The following is a 17,648-nucleotide window of genomic DNA, read 5'->3' as shown; positions in this document are numbered from 1 at the left end:
TATGTGTAGGTGCTGCCTAGTTTTATTTCACCTAGACACAAGCTAGTCATCTGAAAAGAGGGAACCTCAACTGAGAAAGTGCCTCTACAAGATTTGGTTATAAGGGCATTTTCTTAATTAATGGTTCATGAGGGAGGGCCCAGACCATTGTGGGTAGTTCCATGCCTGAGGTGGTGGTCCTGGGTACTATAAGAAAAAGGCTAAGTCATAATAAGCAAACCTATGAGCAGCACTGCTCTGTGGCCTCTGGAACAGTTCTTGCCTTCAGGTTCTGTTGAGGAATTTTAATCCAGCAACATGGTTGCTCTGATCACATCCAAATGCCTTCTAGGTCTGTGTGATCTGGCTGGAAGGTCTGCGTGATCTGGCTGGAATACAGAGGATCCCTTCCTATACACCTTTAACTCCAAATGATGACATCTAATTGAGGAATAGACAAAGTGATGGATCAGAGAAAGATTTGACAGGATGGGATACACTTACATCTCAGGAGAACAGCAACTTAATTAAGGTCAGTGAAGTTCTGGACAGTTGAGACAGTCAGTTGGGAGTCAGCGTAATGAGTGCAGTGCAGTGGAGTTGAGTTTGTCGAGTTCAGAGGTAGCTTTTCCAAGCAGTGCAATTCAGCAAGAAGCCAAATTGAATCAAACAGCTTGGAGAGGAGTCTGAGTCAGAACTGCTGAGTGAAAACATCTAGCCAGAGTTCAGAAAGAGCTAGAAAAAGTGAGTTTATTCAGCAATAAGTATCAGGCTGAAACATTCTAGACCTAGGTTAGCTGCCTGAGGCTTGAAGGTTGTAGACACTTTTAGTCCTCACCCTAGGGATAGTTAGAACAGAGAAAGAAATGCTCTGGGCTCAGCCCAAGTCCTATTCATACAGCTTGGGTACAGCTCTCATCTCATGCCCTTTTCTTAGGATATAATAACTTCATTTACAAGGCTCCTGCCTGTTTGAGTTCCTGTCCTGACTTCCTTCAATGATGAAGTGATATTGAAGTGTAAAAGAAATAAAGCCTTATATCTCCAAGTAGCTTTTCATGGTGTTTTATCACAGCAATAGTAACTCTAATAGTAATATATATATACCTCTCTTTCTCTCTCCAGAATGGACTTTTTAATGATTGTGGCTTACCAGTGAAATTCTGTTATTTCAACATTGGCAACTATAAAACGACATGTGCCATCTGCACCAAGTGTTTATGTTATAAACCAAATAAACATTTGATTTTATTTATATGAATTTATTTTTTAAATAGTTTTTAATTTAACTTTAGTCACTATGCATTGTAAAGATTCAAACCAAGTAAAAGTTTCTATAAAAAAATTAATAAATCATGAATTTCCTGAATACATGCATGCTCTTAGCCCTTGAGTGATGTCTGTCCAGATATTTAGAGTTAACATCTGTTTCTTTGAACTTTTGCTCAGAAGAGCCTAAGGATTACACCATGTTTTATCTTATCTTCAATGTTAATGGAAGTAATTTTTAGAAATTTAACAGTATAATTCATATTGAAAGAAAATTAAAAGGAACAGGTACAGGAACAGCCACCAGACCTCCTTGTTTAGACTTCCCAAAGAATAACCTCCATTAGAGAGATGCAGCTGGGTCTCCACTCCACTGTACTGAGTGTGGTCTCATGCACCTGCAAGAAACATTGTGACTGATAAAGAATGGATGTGTCAGGGAACCCAGAGCTGATGGTTTCCTGAATTGAGATATTTGGGACATTTCTCAGCTGCATTTCTCAAGCTGGCTGTGGGTGGAATAAGATCATACATATACTGCTGTGGGTAGAATAAGATCATACATATCATACTGATGTAAATAGCTGTTTCTTGTGTGAGTTCTTAAAATTAAGTAAATAAAGTGGATGAAGACTAATGTGCCTCAGATATTCATTAGCCTGAATTAAGAACTATAGGTATTGTTGAAATAAAAACTATGGTTTTGTTATCACACAAATAATTCATTACTGTATATTGATTGTAACAGATTCAGATGGTATAGAATTTTATAGTTTTCCCCAGAAATCTCTCTTCCTTATTTACAATTGCTAATTTAATTTTCAGTCTTTATAGATCCAGAAGTACTTTGTTTTCTAATTCGGTTTTGATAATTTGCATCATTTTAAACATTTAAATTTGTCCAAGTATTAGCATTGTATGCATCAAGTTGAACATATTTCCTTATCAATATTTATTGCCTATGTATTTAATATCGTTTTTGTTCATCATTACAAAGAAAGCAAAGCTTCTCTCCATTGATTTTTCTTTTCTTTTGTTTTTCTCATTTTTTTCCTCTGGCCTTTATTATTTACTCTTTTAATTTCAAGTTTAACCTCCTTTTAAAACAGTTATCATTTTATTTTATGTGTATGAGTATTTTGCCTGCATGTATGTATGTGTGCCATATATCTGCCTGGTGCTCATGGAAGCCAGAAAAGAGCATCAGATCCCCTAGGACTGGAATTACAGATAGTGATGAATCAATGTGTGGGCTCTCAGAACCAATCCTGGGTCCTGTGGAAGAGCAGCAGATGCTTTCAACTCCTGAGCCACCTCATCAGGAATTACAGATGGTGGTGATTCAGTGTGCGGGTTCTCAGAAACAAACCTGGGTCCTCTGGAAGAGCAGCTAGTGGTTTTAAATACTGAGCCACCTCACAAGCCTGTCAGTTTTACTTTTTTGCTGCTTATCAGGTAATAGACAAGATTTAGACTTGTCTTCCTTTGTTATGTGGGTATTTTATACTATGTAATTTAAAGCTTATTACTTATTTAGAAGCAGAATCTTGTTACACCATCTAGTCAGTAGTTAACTCCTGGGGCGATATGATCCTCCTGCCTCAGTCCCTCTATAAGCTACCATATCCAGTTATTTTATTTTATTTTGGGTGCATTTCAAGAATTTTAAATATTGTTTCTTATCTTATCTTTTCTTTTTCTTTTCTTTTTTCCATTTATACTGTTCCTTGTAGTCTGGGAATCTCTAACACTTTGTTGATTGCAATTTTCACATGAATACCAGAAAAATCACTCTTTTATGCTTTGTTTCAGGCGACAGATGATTCTGATTTCTTTCATTATTAGTGATACTGACAGATTCTTACTCATAGTTACATCCACTCGTTCTATCTACCATGTAGCTAGCAGATTGTCCTTCCAATAGTATACATAATTTTGAGGGAAATTTCGAGATTAAGTATCACTTTGCTCGTCCATCACTCTTCACTGGCCACTTCAGTGTCACTGACTGCATTCCTTTGCATCAGTTATTAATTTATAGTTCTAAAATACTGAACTTTCTGACTCCATCATTTCTTCTACAACTGTTAGCTGACATTTGATTCTAAAAAGAAAAAAAAAAACCTGGCATTTCCCTTTTTCAATTATTCGTTCATTTATCAACATGAACTCTTAGGGAAGAATCTGAAAAATGAAAAGATGAAATTGGCGAATGAATGTATAATTTCTTCCCCTCCTTCCTTCCCTCCCACCTTTCCCCTCCCCATCCTTCTTCCTGTCCCCTTCCCTCTTCCTCTTCCCTCCTTTCCCTTCCTCCCTCCCTCCCTTCTTTCCTTTAATTTGCCTGTCTCAGTGTTAGACAATAAAGACAATAAAATAGAGGCACTCACTTCTCTCTCAGTATTTTTAAGGTGACATTTATTGAGATGTACTATCAATTTTAGCTTAAAAAAACTACCTCCACACACTTATGCAATGGAGTATTTTTCAGCTGTTAAAATATTAGGAAATTTGTAGGTAAATGGATGGAACTAGCCACCTTAGATCTCTCTCTGCATTCCGTCTCTCTGCTCCATGTGTGGGCCCCTTCTTAGCTCCTCTCTCTGCCTCTGTGGAGTTCCCTCTACTCCCTGTCTGTCTGCCATGTCTTTCTTTCTGCTTCCATTTCTTCCCCTCATTTTCCCTCCTCCAGTAAACCTCTTTTGCACCAGATCTGTTGCATGGTTTAATTCCCTCTTGTTGTATTATATTTCATAACCGTCACCCCTACTGACTTGTATACTACCATAAAGGTGATCAGATATTTTTTGATAACTCATGTAGCAAATTATACTGATTTGGTTTTGAACTATTAAATTTGCTTTGCATTTCAGGAATAAACCTCGTTTGGTCACAATTATCCTTTTAAAACATGTGAATTTAGCTGCTAAAACTTTACTAAAAATTTTCTATTTGTGCAGATGAAGAACAACTTGCAGGTAGTTTTCTCTTTTTTTACAACCCCCTTCAGAATTTGCTATCAGGGTGATGCTAATAGTACCAGTGTCTTGTACTCAGTGTTCCATGGTTATCGGATGCTGTTCTAAGTCATTTACGCATTATATTCAAACTTTTATTTTGAAATCATTTTGAACTTTAGAAAACTATGTTACATGGCCCTGGCATTCTCCTGTACTGGGGCATATAATCTTCTCAGGACCAAGGGCCTCTCCTCCCATTGATGACCAACTAGGCCATCCTCTGCTACACACGCAACTAGAGACACAAGCTCTGGGGAGTACAGGGGAATGCCAGGGCCAGGAAGCAGGAGTGGGTAGGTTGGGGAACACAATAGGGGAAGGGCATAGGAGACTTTCAGAGAGGAAACAAGGAAAGGGGATAGCATTTGAAATGTAAATAAAAAATATCTAATAAAAATCTTAAAAAAAGAGAAAACCACGTTACAAATAATATTAGATATTATGTACTTTTTCTGATTCCACACATCCTAACCACCTGCTACATACACTCACTCCCTGATGATTTTCATTTTCATGATGCATATTTAAAACTGGGAAATCCCATGTATATTTCCCTACATCTTCTTTCTATCACTTTTATGGAGTTATTGGCTAATCTCTATCCTTACATTTCCTGGTTCTACTTTACAGAACCAGGTTCACTATTTAAGATATCTCAGATATTATTTGAGAGTCAATAAAATTGATCTGATAAATTTACCTAGAAAATCTCAAGATAAATTGCTGTGATTTACTCCGCGGTGCTCTTGAAGATAATTCTATTGATAACACTATAGAGTCCATATCTGATGTCATGCATAGCAGCTATCTAAAACGAACTTTCTCACTGAACCCTCCTCCCATTTTTCCTCTTCAGAGTCCTTGTCTATTCCTCATTGCTCTGTTAGAAACATTGTAGACTGAAGTCTAAGGTCTACAACCTCATGACTGCCATCCCCTGGCATGAGTTTGGCTAAAAAAGAGGCATTGTGAAATACTGAAAACAGGGGGAGGGGGCACTCTCTTTTTGCCTGGTCATAGCATGGCACTGGGTATTTGTTACTAACATCCATGCCCCCTACCAGGCATCAAGGAATCTCACAGGGCTTTCTTCACTGATACTTTCTCCGATACTTTCAAGCCCAGAGTTGCTCATCTGCATGTTCCCTTGCTGACTCAGAAGTCTTCCACTCTCCCTTAGCCTCTTCTGTGTCATGCTTCTTCTGGTCAGGTTACTGGAGTAAACAATACCTTGGAGATTGCCACAGCCCAACTCTAGGAGTCCTTGTCACAAGACTTTTATTGACAAATATATTATAAGTGCTCTGATCTTGTGAATAGATAGGTTTTTAAAAAAAAAAATGGTTAGAATATTGGAAAATGACAGAAGACCTTGTTAGAGGAAGTAGGTTGCAGGGGGTTACATCTTTGAGGGCGATAATAGACCTGACCTTACTATTATTGCTCTGCTCTGCTTCCTGAGAGCTAGGTTGTGAATTCCCCCCATCACTCCCTTCTTGTCATGATGGACTGAATCTATGAACAAAAGAAGTCCTACCTTAAGTTGTCATCATCCTATAGTGATAATAAAACCTACAAACTTTCCTTTCTCACACTTAACTACCTACATCTCTGTATTCTCTTTACTTATCTTTTTTGACACTCCTAACTTGATGTTCTCTTTATTTAACTCCTCTGACTGCCCTTTGACTGTTAACATTGTTCCCAGCCAGGATTCTGGTGTGTGCATTAATTCTCCAAGCCCCTGCTTTTGCTTCCTGCTTCTCCCATTAGACTCACTTTCCCTGGGAATGCTCTAACCCCAATCTTTCTTATTTTTGATCAAAATTTAATCTACTCCATGTCTTATTTGTGAAAGATCAACTAAAAGAAAATTCACTGTGTCGGTCGCTCTGAAGTTGCTACTTGTGTTGCAAATGCCCTAAGGCATTTGGAGTTTTGGGGCTTATTCCTTTAATCTCCAAGAAAACCATTTTTTAATGAGGAAAGTTCGTGTTCAGATGATAAAAATGAATATCATCCTACTGTCCTTCAAGTAAGCCAAGCCCTGCATGTACAAGCAGTTCAGGAAAGAAAAAACGTGTTCAATCTAGTGTTTCTTAAAATACACTCTTCAGAACAATAGCCCTGCAAAATGGTTAAGATTAAAAGTAAGATTTAGTTACTTTAATGTTCCAACTTCTGTTGTATGGTTTTTAACTTGGTTTTGCTTTCCTGTCTGCATGAGTAAATTTTCCAGAGAATCTAAGTCTAATTCCAATGAGGTTCAATAAAATGTGAATGATCAATATGGTTTAACCAGATACAACTGTAGCTCTGTAACTAATTTTGAATAATTTAATATTTTAAAATTGCTTGATTGCAGGTAGATGCCCCGGCCCGCGGGACACTTTATTTCATGGTCCTTGAAGGGAATCACAAACCTAGAGAGAAATGGGAAGAAAGAAAGAGACGAAGACCATGCATGTGTGTCATAGTCTCTTTTACTAAGGGGAGATGCTCAGGTTATATACAATTTGGAGAGGGGTGATCAAAGGTATACAGTGAGAGAAATAATTGGGAAGAGTTATTTGCAAGTCTAATACATTTAGTGATTCATCTAGGGTCCTTGGCGCCACTGCCCTGGGACATAGGGCGGCTTATCTAAGAGCCTATCTTGGGGTCCGGATCCTCCTGACAGTTCAAGGTGACAGCTCTGGGCAGCTCTGGAATGTGAGAAGTCTCCTTTAGTCCTTGATGTCTGTTTAGGTCTTGCTGGTTCCCAGGAGTGGCCTTGCAGAGAGAAAGGGGGAAGTGCTCTTGACAAAGAACTATGTGGCTTTTAGCTACATACTGTGAAAACACCTGGGCTGAGGGATGCCCTGGGTGTAAGATGCCTGGGTTTTCTCAACCTGGTCCCTGACAGGTAGAGGGCGCTCTCCCTTCCTGTCTCTCATAAAGCTATGTCTGTACTTTGCAGCAGCTTCAGTTTGGTTGAGTGATTTGAAATAACAAAGAAAACTTCACAGAGGAATGTTTTATTTCCATAAAAACAAAAGGTATGGTAAAGATGTTTTATAATAGGAGAAATTATACAGGCAATTTTACTTTGTACACTTGAAATCATAGAGAAAGGCAACTCTAGATATACTATAATGCCTGATTTTGAATGTTTATAGCCTATTGGAATAGATAGATAGATAGATAGATAAAAATATAGAGATATGTGAAATGTGTATACATTCAACATAGATATGAACATACCATACTAATAAGTGATAATTAATTATAAAACTGATAGATAACCATCAAACTATTCTGAACAAAATCACCCCACTTCTTTACGTTGTGACCTATTTTTCTAATTTTCTGTGTATGCAACTTGAGTCGTACCTGTCATTGTATGTTTTTCACTTTTGACAACAAAACTTCAATTTTCTTGGTCTTAAGATTCTCATTTCTTGACAGGTACCCATCAAAACTTTACTTCAAATTTCCTACTTTTATAGCAGGCTTGGATGCATCCAGACATTTCTGCTTAGTCAGGCTATCTTTTAAACTTTGTTTTGATAATCCATCTCATTAAAATGTAGTGCAGAGTCCTCATGTTTATTTATTATTTGAGCATAGTTCATGAAACCATTATTCAAATCTGACCATACCCATTAATATTTTTCATGACATACATATATCTATGACGTTTTTGTATTCCCATAATGTTTCCATTACCCATCCATCTTTTAATAAAAAGCTATTTATTTTCCTGGAAATTAAAAAAAAATATGTGGGGCTCTTTGCTCCATACTTATAGACTTTCCCTGTGTTTTTGTATTTTCTATAGCACAAACTTAAGGAATGGTGACCATTGTAATGACGATCACATTTCAAAAATACTATTTTTTAATTGGTTATTTTATTTACTTACATTTCAAATGTTATCCCCCCTCCTGGCTTCCCCTCCACAAACCCCATCCCATTCTCCATCCCCCTTCTTCTATAAGGTTGCTCATCTACCCATCATGAGAAACTGTGAAGTAAAAATTTTAGCCTATGTTTTTTCTATTTCTGAGGTCTCAGTCATGAATTTAGGATACATATTTTACTCTTTTAAGGAAGTGTATGTTTGTCTTATTGAACTATAGTACATCTTCCTTTGTCCTGTGCTTTAGCTTTCAGTTCCATTTAGACTTGTAAAGTCTCATGGAAAGTCACAAGCTTGAGCCTGGGAAGCTCTAAGGCAGCCACAGCCAAAGGGCTGAATCCCAGACATCTACACAAAGATGGATTCTTGAAATATCAGTTTAAAAGGAGAGGATGCCATTGTGGGATGGTATGGAGGAGTTGGTCCTTAAAGAAGGTAACTGGCAAGGATGGTTGAAGCTATGGGTTCAAGGAGGAATGACACAGGTTAACCAAACAAGCATTTATATGTGATTCATACAAGTGACATTGGAAAAGGTCTCAGAGCTGAAAAGTTGGGTGTAAACACCTCCTCAGTAGAAAGAACATTCCAGAAAAAAAGGAAGGAAGGAAGGAAGGGAGGGAGGGAGGGAAGAAGGAAGGAAGGAAGGAAGGAAGGAAGGAAGGAAGGAAGGAAGGAAGGAAGGAAGGAAGGAAGNGAAGGAAGGAAGGAAGGAAGGAAGGAAGGAAGGAAGGAAGGAAGGAAGGAAGGAAGGAAGGAAGGAAGGTGCTCACACCCTGTGTCATCCAAAAATCTCAGTTCCAGAAACAACAACAGTGTTCAGGCTTTGCTTCACAGGTCAATGGCAGGAATAACTTGGGCACAAAGGCAGTAATTCTGTTCCTTCAGCTGTCTCATCTCTATTCTAATGTTCCCCCTAATTCTAGAATGAAACCTTCTAATTCTGCATTGCTTTCTGGACTCTACGTGAACAAAATACTATTATTTTCCTGAAGTATTAGTGTGTGGTCAGCCAGGACTGCTCAACAGGAGGCCTGTTGCATGGTGTGACTTTCTGGCACTCCTTGACTCCAGTAAGCCAATGTATCCTTTCTTCCACCTTGAAACCCTAACACTAAGAGCTTCTTAAAGCCGAGTATTCTGTAATATATGTGTGTGTGTGTGTGTGTGTGTGTGTGTGTGTGTGTTTATAGATACATACAATCATTATTTTGTGTGGAGTGAGCTGTGGGGATGTGGGGGTGTGGGGGTGTAAATCAGGGGACAAAATCACTGGGAGCCAGTTCTCCTTCCATGGTGGGTCTAGGTAGGCAACTCAGATTGGGCACAATGAGCCATCTTGTCGACCCTGGAACATACTTTTAAAATGCTTTTAAAGATTAGAGTAGAGAATCTTTCAATATTTTTTAGTTGTAATGATTGGTTCAATTATTCATAATATATATATATATATATATATATATATATATATATATATATATGAAAGAAATCAAGTGAAAAAAAAGTGCCTAGTATTTAGCCAACTCCATCCTTGGATGCAAGAGCTGTAAGTACGGCATTCTGGTTCCTATGGAATTATAGTCTGTACAGGAGCAAAGATGCTTCAGAAAACCCCATCCCATGGGGTATGTTTTCCACAGAGTGCTAATATTTATTGAAACCTAAAAATGGGTAGAGCATAATTCTAGGCTCTGACGTTTTAGTGATTAATTAGATTACCTCGTATGTCTGAGTTTTTCAAAACATCATCCAGAGAACCTCTATTCAAATTACCAAGAATATGGAATTCATCAATAGGTCCATAAACAACTGAGCACATATGGGGATGTGGTATATACTAAATTAAATATTATCTCAGCAATTAAAAGAGAATGGGCATGTTGTATGTGAACAAAATAGTGTTATTTTACAAAACAGAACTGAAATATCTTCTATGGCAACACAGATTGGATTGAAAAGTATCACTCTACTTTAAGTAATGCAGTCCCAGAAAGACAAATTTGCACACTTTCCTGTCATAGAAGGGAAAATTAGATCTCACAGATGTAGGGGTCACTGGAGCCCAGGAAGGAGAGGGGATTTAGTACGGCTAGATAATGTGAGGCAAGAAACACTTAAAGAGAAGAAATTAATTCATGTTCTATATCACAGCAGCATGATTATATTCTCTAACAATTAATGATGGATTTAAAAATATCTGGACAAGTCCACATTCCAACACATAGAAATCATAAATGCTAGGAGAGATGATTACTAATTACCTGGATTTTATAATGCATTGCATATGTGTGCCCAATTATACCTTATCTCATAAATATGTGTGTATACTATGTCAATTACATTGCTGTTTTAAAACTGAAGAAACCGTGTTAGATAATAGATATATTAATAAAGAAAGTCTCTTAAAATAAATCTTCCCATTTTTCTACCTTAACAATGTCAATTTAAAAAAGATAACAAAATAGCTAGGGCTGCTCCAAAAATTCTGATTCCATTGACTATACACTAGTGCATTTAATTACTGCTGCATAGCAGATTTATATACAGATGTTTAAGAAATTCAGATACTGAGACCAGGGTGGTGGCAGAGCTTGTTTTCCTGTTGACTCTGGCTTACACGGAGTGACTCATGCTGGCTACCATGATGGGTAGTGTATACGACAGGCACCTGGTCTCCTGGTATGATGATATCCACCCGACAGGCATCTATTACCCAGTAAGCACTCGGAATTTGTCAATTCCCTTCTATTCATCATGTGATCAGACAGAGTTTGCAGCTGCGCACACACTGGGGCTTGCCTACTCTTGGCTTATCAATTTGTTAGATTTCATTCTGTTTTCAGGGGAACTCAGATATGAGGTGACAGGGTGCATTTGACCTTCATTCATTCACACCTTTGCTTTGATTCTGCATTTTTAAATCAGACTTGGGTAGTGCTAAAAATTCACCTTTTGGCATACAAAAGCACAGGGGATTTTTCTTCCCACGTTTCACAACTGTTTAAGTCTACTCGTTACAGACCTAAACTCTAGAAGCCTCTATCACCACATTTCCTGTTTATAACTGAACAAAGTACACACAAAAGAGTTGAAGAAACAGAGGAGAAAAAAAACCCCTGAGTACTGGTAAAGATATATGTTGGTGCTGTGCTGTTTCTAACATAACAGAGCAACGGCATTTAAGGAAAAAAGTTGGTGGGAGAATTCTTAGCCTACGGATCTCTTTCATGGGTGTACCCAGGCTCTTCTGAAAGGGCTAGCATGTCAGGTGAGTGGCACTCTGAATTCTTTTTGTCTTTCATTGTTATGCCTAACAATTCATTTAGTAATTTCTAAGTCTCAATGAGACATTTACTTGTGGGAAAGTAAACTGGTTAACATGGTATTTTTAAGATAACGTGCAATGTTGTTTTGTATGATTAGAAAGTGGTTGAAATTGCATTAATGGGTATATCGATGATTTGCTCTTAAAGAAAAAAAAAATAGGCAGTGCCTCCTGAAAATAATGCTATCACAGCTATTAATGAATTCCCATTGGAAATTGTGACATTTGAAGATTTGTTGTTTTCACAGAATCTATTGTTGTCCGTGTGTATTTCCCTTCACTTGATTTAAATATAAAACAGGTAGGAGTAATTGATTGAAATTGTCTAGCAATTAGACTGTATAGGTTTCCCCCCAGGAATCAGTGGAATTGCCAATAGTCAGGGAGATGAAAGACTTTGAAAAGGCCAGTGGAAATCCCACGGTGAGGTAGATTGTGATGGGGGCTCAGGTGAGTCTGCTGTCATAAACCCACGTCTGTCATTCTTTCCTCCTGTGTTCTTGATGTGCCCTTCATTTCTCTAACAAAGAGTTTTATGAAAGAAAATGCATATTAGACAGAAAGGGCATTGTGCAATAGAAAACTGATCTTAAAATCAGACATTTAATTACTTTAAATGCAAAATATTAAGTTGAATTTTCTTAAAGTTTTCTATGCACAGTTTACCTTTTAAAACTAGGATAATAACAGCCATTAAATCATATATTCAGCTTTGGGACCAGCTCTGCAACAAAACCATTTCCTTCTTCATTAAAGAAATGCACAGAACGACATTCATTGCACTAATTAGAATGCGTTCATTCATTTATTGCTAGACATTTCTGTTGTACCCAGCATTTTATATGTATGTTTTTAAATGGCAGTAAATGAATGACTCTAAGGCTTTTGTGTATTGAGGGTTATTTTTCGAAAATTATTTCTAGGATTGAAATTACTGAATAAGATAGGTGGGTATTTGAGACTCGTTATTGGTAAATTGCTTCTCTCATGCAGATGGTAATTCTCTCCCATTCTGGACTGCTTCTTTTTAGTGGCTGATCTCATTTAAGAATCTTCATGAGTGCAACATACTAGTCCACTGCTTCATATGCAGCCCTTTGCTGACAATGAGCTTGAAGGCCAAACATTCTGTATGGGCTTTTAAGCTGTTTGTAACTCTGTGGTTTGCCCCTTTTCTGACCATATCTGACCATGCCTAATTGTTATGGGATTGGCATGTTTAATAGCAATAAATATTGGCCAGTAGTAGAGAAAAGGTATCACACATCATAATTTCTGAGAGTTTGCTTCCCAAAAGTTTGTCTGATGGGTTTGAAAGAAAAACTCATTTGTTTGGAGCACAGGTATGTAAGCTGCCACATGATGTTCATACCTGTTTTCTCTTTCCCAGTTCATATGAGAGCAAAAAGAAAGAGAATAGCTCTAATTCTCCTGGGATCATGGAAGGAATGGACATAGCAGTTCTCTGCCTGTGCTGATAATGGAAGCTTGGGAAAGGGAACTTCAAAGGCAATTAATGTGATATTCAACTCTCTCTAAAACTTACTAGTTCTAAACAAAATGAGATAGGGTGCATACATTTCACAGCTCAGCACTCAAGCACAGGGCAGGAGTGCTAGCGATCTTTGCCAATGAGGACTTTCCCAAAACAGAGGTCAAAGTGTCATTAAGCCCTCCTAGATCTTAAAAGCCAAAATGATCCCCACCACACAAAATTAATATGAGCAAAAGGAATCTAGTAATAACATTTTTCCATGTCAAAACAGATGAAATAAGCATGCCAAAATAATACCAAAAGCCAGGCTTCCCCATTCACACAAAATGAGTATTAAGTGGATCAAGTGAAGAAGTCCATTGCTTTGGCAACTCATTTACTGTACAATGGTTCACCAGTTAGCTAACAGTTTGTGGTATTTAATTGTTTGCTGTAGAAGGCTCTCACTGCCTTTGCTCGCTGGAGCTTCAGATACATTATGAACAGAGAGGGGCTCTTTTGGAACAAGGGTTGACTAGTTTTGAATGGTCTCTTAAACTCAAGCATTCCTCTAAAGCTCCAGAGACAGTGCTTACTGTGACATTTAAGTAATATCTGTCAGTAAATCTAAGACTAATCAAAGGGAAAAAGGCACACCATCACTGAAAGGCCACCGTCATGCAAAACATGTGTACATGTTAATAAATAGTAACGTGTCATTATTGCACAATTTCCCACACATTTTAAATTTTACTTAATCACCATAGCATTCTTTAATGTAAAGAAAATAGAATAGGTCTTTTAAAATCTTTTAACTCCAGTTTTTTATGAGTTGAAAGGTTCCACAGTCCCATGCTTTTCTCGACAGTCCCTCCTGGTTCCTTCTCTTAAAAAAAGATACAGTTATTGTACAGGGTGAAGTAACTAAGCACCGATGAGCAGCAGCTTGTCTACAGTGGAGAGCTGCACAGCCCTTCAGTCCCAGCAGCATCTATGGAGATAACGCATCTCAACTAATGTTCAATTGCAAAAGCAACAAATGAATCTGGCATTGGAGAAATCTGTAGCATGCTCTCTTGAAATCTGCCATCCACCTCCTACACATATATTCTTCAATTAATTTAAATATTGACTGAGAGAAATCCAGACGCTTTAGAAAGAGATGAGCCTCATGTCACAAGGATAAAGTTGGGCGCTCCAGTTTGACTGTTGGCTTACTGAAGATCAGTGATTTACAGGGGGTGCGAGGAGTTATACAATTTCCTGAGGCCTAATCTTGTTCTCATTCTCATGCTGTGTGAAAATAGACACATCAAAGGTTGTATTGCTATTTTGCTTCTCTCACAGCATGCTGGGATCTATACCATTCATATCTTAGATACCCTCTATTCATGGCAGGCATTCATTTTAAGGTTGGTGGGTTTCGAGGTTTGCATTAAAAACAAGTGGTTTACTTGGAAACCTGGACCTAAAGTGAAGGCTCCCTTTACGCAAACATCTATGATTCTCATACTTTTTGTTGGTGATAATGGGCCCAGGTGGTGACAGTTTGGAATATGGAAATGGTGCTAGCAAGCTATAACCCCCAAATGAAAATATGCTGTGTTCAACACAACTTCCACCACAACATACTTTTCAATTCTCCTTTTGATTGAAAAGGTGAAAGTGCAACTTCTACTTGAAATTTAAATTTGCCCAAATGATATGATAATTTATAACTATTTTTAGTATAACCAAAAAATAAGTACTTTCTACTTACCCCTTTGAACTGTGGCTCCTTATATTAGGCTTGCTTTTATTTATTCAAAGTATAGCAACATAATGGCTGTATATACAAAATAATAGAAATTGTGGGAAATGAACAACAAGACAAAACACTAAGTAGAAAGATTAGTTTTAGCAGTCTTTAAACATGACTATTATAAAGGCCTGGAGATTCGTTTAAAGAAGACTGAAAGGAAGATCAGTGATGTGCAACATTCAGGTGGGCTCCAAGAGCTGACTCTTCTTGAGATCCTTAAATTTGAGATATCTTACATAAATAGTTCTGCAGTATCTTCATAATTAATAAATTTAGTGATGAATTCCATATGGCTGTTTCTTTTTCTTTAAACCTGTTCTCTTCTGTCCCGGTAACAAGGGCAGAAAATGTGGAATATAAGCCAATGTAAAGAAGAACCATGGAGAATTCCAGATTTTATTTACTAACTGCAACCTGAACTCCAGCTCTTTGATCCCAGCTTTGGGCATGTACACTTAAATGGTTAGTCCGATGGAAGGCGCTTTAATATTATCTTAAGAACTGGAATCTTTTGTGGAGTAGAATGCCATATGATGCCATCATTTTTCTATGAACAAATCCAGGTATTTTCTCTTAGGTAGAGTCAAATTTAATTTCCAAAATCAATCTTATACTCCTTGAGATGAGCACATGGTCAAGATCTCAGATCCCCTTAGAGATCTAGAAGCATATGACTTCTAGGTTGGAGTTTTTCTAAATCACAGTAACAAGTTCAGCTTCACTGCAAGTATATATTATCAATATATCCATTAATTATTTATTTTTAGATAGTACAAGATTTGAGTTAAGTTTACAATAACTTAGTTTTTAAATGTGTACATAGGGAATGTATAGGAAGTGAAAGTATACTATGTGATTGTTACTATCCTTTGTAATTGGAGTAAAGCTTGTAAAACAGTAGACATTTGTCAAGAAGGAATTTGAATTGTGATGATTACTCTTTTTCTGAGAAAAACCTATCAGTTTAGCTGCTTGATGAGGTATCTGAAGGAAGAATTATGTTATGAACACATAGGAAAGCAACTGTGTTTGTTCCATAGGATGGTGGGAGCTTAAGGAAAATAAACACTTTGGGTTTTAGGTTCAAATTATGAAAACGGAAGAGCAGAGAGCAAATCTGATTGTTCACCAGGAGGTCATTTCCACTCAGAATGAACTCTTCAAGACTTAACATCTTGGACTTAGGCAAGTAGACCTTTTCTGGTCTTGTGGCTGGCCTTATAGCCTAGCTCCTCTTGTAAGAGTTTTCAAAGTCCATTGACTAGACCTTTCCTTGCATCAGTCAACCTCCCCAAAGGAGACAGATTTTATATTTATAGTGGGCCCATCAATCAGTTTGATCAGATGGCTATCCATCAGCACTAAATGCTTGCTTCATGTTTTCTGAGAAACAAATAAATAACCACCACATTTCTTGGTAAATATAGATTCAGAGAAGACACATGTTCTTAGTTCTAGGTATTATTGATGAACCCCGGTACCAGAGCTACAGTGGCCTAGTTCATCACTGTCTCTAGCACAGAAGTCAGTTTCCCAGCTACTTGGAGAATGAGCCTTCTCAGTAGAGTTATGGATAAGTGGAACAGAATCTGTGGCAGCTCTTCCTTGATTGTGGATGTGTCTAGACCTCATACTTGATCAGAATCTTTCTTTTAGCTTTAAGCCATTATATTAATTATCTGTCTCCATTCAATTTTCCAGTTATTGGGTGAGCTGATGGTGCTTAATGAGAAATGGCATTCTGCTGAATATGGTACAGGAATAAAAGCATAGTTACCACTGGTGAGATGATAATGTAACAAGGATAATACTAATATCAATAGCTAACATTTATTGAGCTGTTAGTAACATTGTTCTAAAAAATATTCTCATGTTTTAACCCACCCCCCCCCCAAATTATGATTAGTTTCCTTTTTCAAATGGGAATATTGAGGTATGGAGACAAAGATGTATAAGTCTCTAGCCCTTAGAAGGTTCACAATTTAGATTGGTAGTGAAATTAGTATACAACTGATTAACAGAAGGTTTCTAAGTATAAAGATATTAATGAAACCCTCAAAGAGAAGAATGTTTCTTTGAGTTTCCTAGGAAACAGGAATTTCAGGCAAAGTACAATTATACAGACACATAAGAACATAACAAGGCATGGTATCTATTTACAACTGTAAGTGCTTCCTAGTGACTGGGGCATGGCATATGATTGAGAGGTTACAGCAGCTATGTCCCAAAAGGTAACCAGGAAATCTGAAGTAGAATCATGTGGAAAGAGTTGGTCATAAGGAATGAAAACTGATGCTCTCTATGCTTGGGCAGAGACAAGAACAGACATTATTCTATGTCATAGGCTGTGGAGAGCATTCAACAAGAAAATGTTAGGGATGAGGAGAGGGCTCAGAAGGTAGAATACATGTTGGTCACACATGAGGACCTGAGTTCAGATCCACAGGACCCATGTAAAAGTAGTGTGTGGTGGTTATACATCTATAACCCCAGTGCTATGTCATAGAGAGAGAAGCAGATCCTGATGGCTTGCTGAACACCCAGTTAGCCAAAACAGTGAAATTCAGTTCACTGAGAGACCCTGTCTCAAAAAAAAATAATGTGGATCAGCAAGAGAAAGACAGTTAAAGTCAATGTCTGGCATCACATGCCTGGCATGGGCAGGTTCACCAGCATATGCAACTATGCCCATGTATATACAACATGCATTCACACAGATGAAAAAAACCCTCACCAACTTTATCCCAAGTTCAGTGTGGGGAGGGCATTGTAAAACCCCATGGTAAGATGGTGATTCTGCCAGGAATGTTGAGTAATGTGGGATCCACCGAAACAGAAGTAAACACAAAGAAAAAAGCTATACATTTGACTATCAATAT

General features: G+C 37.6%; 1 protein-coding gene across 2 annotated transcripts in view; it reads left to right on the top strand.

Annotated features, from left to right (window-relative positions):
• The first annotated feature begins 11,213 nt into the window (after positions 1-11,213).
• LOC110330052 (T-cell receptor-associated transmembrane adapter 1) overlaps positions 11,214-17,648 on the top strand; it is a 36,018-nt gene continuing 29,583 nt past the window's right edge. Inside the window, exon 1 of one of the 2 annotated variants that reach the window (XM_021209983.1) lies at positions 11,214-11,437. In XM_021209983.1, coding sequence (XP_021065642.1) covers positions 11,431-11,437 — 7 coding nt within the window. In that variant the 5' untranslated portion in view covers positions 11,214-11,430. The remainder of the gene's footprint in view (positions 11,438-17,648) is intronic. The other variant, XM_021209984.1, reaches the window with a different exon arrangement.

Source organism: Mus pahari, chromosome 12, assembly GCF_900095145.1.
Source record: "Mus pahari chromosome 12, PAHARI_EIJ_v1.1, whole genome shotgun sequence".
NCBI lineage: Eukaryota > Metazoa > Chordata > Mammalia > Rodentia > Muridae > Mus > Mus pahari.
Note: the sequence above shows the minus strand (reverse complement) of the source record. Positions and strands in the feature narration are given on the sequence as shown.